Consider the following 6191-nt stretch of genomic DNA (forward strand, 5'->3'; position numbering starts at 1 on the left):
GCCGGAATTAGTACCGAATTCCCACACGAGATTGCCATTTACATTTTTAAGGGGGGCACAGGTCCTAGAGGGTTACTTATAGGGGGCCACGAGGTCCATAAGTTACTTTCAGGGGGGCACGGTCCACGAAAGGTTGAGAAGCACTGGTTTAGAGGATATTCAACTGAACTATTCGTACTATACTTGAATCAGCGTTTTTCGTTATGAAAAGTAATTTAACAACGGTTTAACAAAGAGCAATAAGGGCGTCAGGGTAGCAGCAAAGGTTGGTTAAAACGTTGGTCTTCAGCGTCATTGAGTGGTTAGAACAAAAATGTTTACTCTACACTTGTGGTAGCAAAGAGCATCGCCGCACGTGCCGATTGTTCCAGAAACAGACCTTTCCGGAACGTTTATTTTCACATGTATTGATTGGGCACTGACTAACTTGCTTATTGTTTGCAGTCAAATTATTCCTTTTCCAGACAATTACTAAAGTTGTTTTTAAAAATGAGTAAAATCATACATTTAAGTGCAAAAATAGCCTATATCTATGGTGTTTTTTATGGTAAAAATAAGCAAAAAAAGTGCTAATGCATGACACGGTGTGACAATGAAGATTTTGACGAAATTTGTAAAACGGTTGAGTTTGTCTTGGAAACCAACACTGCACTAAATGTAGTTTAGTTTATTTCTGTTTCAAAACCCGTAGACAGTAATTTCAGGCAAAATTATTTCCAAACATGGCTGCTATTAAGTCTTTAAACCCGAAAGCAGAGGTAGCAAGGTCTACACAAGCTCTAGCGGTGAATATCAGCGCTGCAAGAGGCTTACAAGATGTTCTACGAACCAATCTTGGACCAAAAGGGACGATGAAAATGTAAGAGTTTCTACAGTTATTTGCTTCTTTACACAAAGGCTTGATATTTCTTTTTGAGTGAAATTGGTCAAGGGGTTGTTTTTCTTGTTGTTTCTTTGAAAACTTAACTTTATTTTAGATTAGTGAAATAATGATTATCCCATTTTCTTAAACCTGTGCATTTTAAAGGTTGGTGTCTGGTGCTGGTGACATTAAACTGACCAAAGATGGAAATGTTTTGTTACACGAAATGCAGATCCAACATCCAACTGCAAGTTTAATAGCCAAGGTACAACAGTTATGTCCAATAGCAATCCACTACAGAAACATTAATTTGTAAAATGTGTATCGGTATATTTTATGGACATTACAACATAGAAGATATAACATATGTTGGGTGTAATTATCATGTAGGTTGCCACTGCACAAGATGACATCACCGGCGATGGAACCACTTCAAATGTTTTGATTATCGGAGAATTACTCAAACAAGCAGACAACTTTGTACAAGAGGTATCCACAGTCTGTTAGTTTAATACACAGTATCTTGCTTCCAGTTGTCGGATTTAAATTATTTGTCAGCCAGTTCTATCACAATAGTCATATATTTCAGCTGGATCTCAAAAATCGGTGTGTCAGATAAGATGCAAAAATCCATTGACAGTGACCAGTAATGCTAACTGGTTTGCTGATCTCATAAAATTGGTGAGCGGTTCTATAGAACTGGTGTGAACCGGCTGAATCCCACCACTGCTTGCTTCTGCTTAATGCTCAGATCATCAAATTTCCTCAAACAGAAATTTTTCAGATCATTCAATTTTTAAATGTGTTGATAGTAGTGATACACCAAAGTTTCGGTTGGCCGAAATGAATACGCTGTTTTTCGATGTTTCGGCCCGAACTTTTTTGAAAATTCGGCCGAAACCGAACTTTTTGATTGCATGGAATTAATGCCTAAACTATCATTTATGACAATACGAAAGTCATAAATTAACTAATTTTTGTGTCTATAAAATACGAGCAACCTTGTCTGCAAACTATTACAATTTTAGTAGCTCTTCCGCATTGTGAAAGTGATTTTTATTTGTCCTAATTCACTTCACTCGCATCAACGACACAAGGTTCAGTTGAAAACATCCATATATTCGGTTTCGGCCCGAACCTTTTTAGGCGGGTTCGGTGCATTACTAGTTGATAGCAAAATGTTGTATTTTCAGGGTGTACATCCCAGAATCATTACTGAAGGTTTTGAATTGGCCAAGGACAAAGCACTTGAAGTTTTAGAATCAATTAAGTGCGATTTCAAAATTGATCGCCTGAAATTGATTGATGTTGCTCGTACCTCGCTTGCGACTAAAGTTCACCACAAGCTGGCCGACCAACTTACTGAAGTCGTTGTTGATTCGGTGCTAGCTGTGAAACAACAGGATGAACCAGTTAATTTGCACATGGTGGAAATTATGGAAATGCAACATAAGCTGGATTGTGACACAAGGTAAAATAATTTTTGTGATCCATATTACCATATTATGCAATTTTATGAACCATATTATGCAATTTTAGGCAACAGTTGGGTATTTAGTATGCATTTAACTGAATTGCGATTAACCAGAACAAGTGTACTTAAAATGGTTTTTAACTACTGTTTAATTTCAATTGTCCTCTGTGTGTTTTCCATGGTTTCTTATCTAAAACGAACATTATACTTAAGCAACCAAGCTTTACGTGCAGTTGTGCACAGCAAAAAGCATATTTTATATGTAATATTTTTGTGATGTTAAAGTTATTTTTTTGTTTCAGTCTGATTAAAGGAATTGTGTTGGACCATGGTGCTCGACATCCGGACATGAAAAAAAGAGTGGAAGATGCATTTATTTTGACTTGCAACGTTTCTATGGAATATGAAAAGAGGTAACTTACACAATAACAATAATGACATTTTTGTCAATTCACTTATCTATTTCCTTTAAACAAACTTTAACCTACCTTAGTTTTACTTTGAACTGTATTTAAGCAACCTAGGTGTTTAATTGGAGTAAGTGACATCACTTGAAAATAGCTTCAAGCATAATGTATCTGTGTTTTATATTGCAGTGAAGTAAACGCTGGATTTTTCTACAAATCTGCAGCAGAGCGTGAAAAACTTGTTGAGGCAGAACGAAGCTTTACTAATGATAAAGTAAACAAAGTGATCAAACTCAAAAATGAAGTGAGTTACACATATTTGTCGCTATAATCCTTTGACCTATGTATAACAAACTATTTTAAGTGTTGATTGGTTAAATGTGTAAGTATTCTTTTCTTGCTTCTAGATGTGTGGTGGAACCGGGGATGCATCCAAGGGTTTCGTTCTAATCAACCAAAAGGTAAGGACGACAAATTCCACTTGCACCAATAGTACTAAGGGTGCAATGAAAAAGTTTAGTGAAATGTTTCTGTTTCTGTTTCTGTTTATTTTTCTTATTTGTAAAAAAAATGTTGGTAGTTATGCAATTATCACTGCGATTTGAAAAATATGATTCCATGATCCTTTGTGCAATAATCTTTTTTACATTGTTTAGAGGCCTGTAGATTAAAAACCATTTCTTGTCTTATGTTTAGGGAATTGACCCAATGTCTCTAGACATGCTTGCCAAACATGGAATAGTTGCACTTCGTCGTGCAAAACGCCGCAACATGGAGCGTCTTGTCCTTGCATGCGGGGGACAAGCAATGAATTCTGTTGACGAACTTACACCCGACTGCCTCGGACACGCTGGTTTGGTGTTCGAACATGTTTTGGGTGAAAGCAAGTTCACATTTGTGGAGCAGTGCAAGGACCCACACAGTGTTACAATCCTCATTAAAGGACCAAACAAACACACGATTACACAAATCAAAGATGCTGTTCGTGATGGACTCAGAGCTGTAAAGAATGCTATTGATGACCGTAAGTTAGTTAATTGTTTGCTGACTGCCAAAAACATAACTAGAAAGCTACTTGCATAACTTTTTTGAGGGGTTTACTGACTGATACATGCTGTATGTTTATGATGACTAGCTTCTTAATAAATTGTAGGATAATTAAACATTTTGACTTGTTTTTCTTTACAGAATGTGTTGTCCCTGGTGCGGGTGGATTTCAAATCGCAGCATATGATGCCCTCATGAGATTCAAGCCCTCTGTAAAGGGAAGAGCACAGCTTGGCATCCAGGTAATTATTGTAGCCCCCTTAAAACATTTAAAATTTCAAGGTGTGTTGTGACTGTATATTCATGTTACTGTTTCATATTAGGCATATGCAGAAGCACTTCTTGTGATCCCGAAGGTCTTGGCACAAAATGCTGGACTTGATCCACAGGAAACAATCGTCAAGCTTAACCAGGAATATGCAAGTTCAAATATGCCTGTTGGTATCGACTTACAATCTGGTAAGTTTTGTTAGCTGGCAACTTGCTAAACAAGGGTTTCCTATTAGAGCGGTACAATCCTACTCTGGGTGTTTTGTAAAACTAGAGGCATGATGCCCCTTAATCATAAAATGGAACATATTTTGACAGCATGCTTGTTTAAAACAATACAAAAATTTATATTGTGCTTTTAGGAGAACCAATTTCCCCTGCTGATGCTGGCATTTTGGACAACTACTGCGTCATCAAACAACTTCTTAATTCATGGTAAGTTGAAGACAAACATTGTGGTACAATTTGTGTTTTTTTCAGGGGGTGTTTAGCACTAAACTGTATGTGAGAGTTTTACTGGGTTGAGGCCGCTGATTTAAGTTTATAACAAATAGTCTTTTCTTTTTTCAGCACTGTTATTGCTTCGAATTTGCTTCTTGTTGATGAAATGATGAGGGCTGGAATGGCTACTCTGAAAGGTTGGTTTCAAAATTATTGTGTTTGCAAACAAAATCCATGTGTGCTAAGTGATTATATTATAGGGGCAACTATAACTGATTTTGCCCAATATATAGTTTGTTGTTATAAATCCTCTACCAAATCCGCTGCAATAAGTGTTGAACTATAGTCTTCCAATTTCCTAATGTCTTTTTGCATTACAGGTTGAAAGGTCATAACCCAAGTCTCCTCATAAAGTTTAGAAGAGTTCATTGCATGTCGCGAAGCCCTAATGTATCCAGCTGTGTGTATTCCTGTCGTCTTAACGTTCCAATTCATCTATTACTGAACGTTTGTCGTAAAAAAATCGGATTTTTTTGTCGAAATAAAATTGACTGATTTTGTTACACCAGCACTGATTGCTTAACACATAGCTTAAAATCGTAGTACAGTCTAATAGAAAGCTGCACATAAGCTTTACAGCTGCCACTGTATTTACATCTGCTACTGCATTTCCATTTTTTTCCAACATGCAGACTTTAGTTTATGCGTTTAACTAAAGACAAATGGCTGATTGTTACATCTGTTACAGGACGAGAAAATATAAGTGGTAGGCGCTTAAATCTTCGTTGTGTCAAAAAATTATTGATTAATGCCTTAATTGGCCCTCCCAGAACCTAAGTTTTTAGGACGATTAGGTTCAGTTTGGCATAATGTTTGCAAGTGGATTTTTAAATTTACAACTGTCAGTTGAAGTAACAGGTCGATTATTTTTTAGCTTAACAAGAGTTTATTAAGCATTAAGTAAGACATGCGAAAGTCACAAGCTCACAACTAGTCCAAATTTATAATTAATCGTCATAGTTTCAAGGCTGATTTTCATAGTAACAAGATTTTTCGTGGATTTATTTGGAAAATTGCAAAAGAAAATCAGTGAAGTCTAAAAAGTCCGTTTGTTCTGTGCATATCATCCACATATCGGGTCATAGGGCTGTTGATTATAGGGAATCGGCTTACACGGTTATTCACCATGCGTGGGGCTGGGGAAACACCTGTACCCCAGTTCGGGGGCGATATATTGACGGGATGACCTTCGGATGGTAGCATACTTCGTAAAGTGGACCATTCTTCACATCTTGTACTTTGCATGGACGGGACAATTTCTCTTGCCCATTTCTTGCCCCACTTTTGTAAAGTAATCGAAGGTTCGTGGAATGACTTTTCTTTGGTGCTAAAGTCGTTGCTTTCGATAAATTTTCGCCTTGACACGGGTGCAGTGCTCCTCAAGTCTAACGGATCGTGAGACTTTGAAACCCAAACAACTTCTTCAGAACTGCTTGATTTCTGTTCATTGACCGGTTTCAGCTTGTTACAATTACACTGCAAGCGATTAAGTTTGCGTTTTTGGCGAGAATGATACCATGATATGTTATCATTCGATAAATACGACATTTTCCCTAAGTAATAAACAGCAACGCCTGTCGCTTGACGGAAAACTTATCTAGACTATACCATCCGCTAGGTTGCGCACCGC

The 6191-nt window shown here is 37.2% G+C and overlaps 1 protein-coding gene across 1 annotated transcript; it reads left to right on the forward strand.

Moving 5' to 3' along the window:
* Positions 1-618: 618 nt before the first annotated feature.
* Positions 619-5064, forward strand: LOC145233649 (T-complex protein 1 subunit zeta-like). Its single transcript, XM_080098425.1, has 13 exons — positions 619-859; positions 1028-1127; positions 1253-1351; positions 2056-2333; positions 2639-2749; positions 2933-3047; positions 3151-3204; positions 3440-3767; positions 3932-4032; positions 4114-4249; positions 4423-4495; positions 4631-4698; positions 4882-5064. The coding sequence occupies exons 1-13, from the start codon at positions 723-725 to the stop codon at positions 4884-4886; spliced, it is 1605 nt and encodes a 534-aa protein (XP_079954551.1). The 5' UTR covers positions 619-722; the 3' UTR covers positions 4887-5064.
* The last annotated feature ends 1127 nt before the right edge of the window (positions 5065-6191 follow it).

This window comes from Phallusia mammillata, chromosome 6 (assembly GCF_965637545.1).
Source record: "Phallusia mammillata chromosome 6, kaPhaMamm4.hap1.1, whole genome shotgun sequence".
NCBI lineage: Eukaryota > Metazoa > Chordata > Ascidiacea > Phlebobranchia > Ascidiidae > Phallusia > Phallusia mammillata.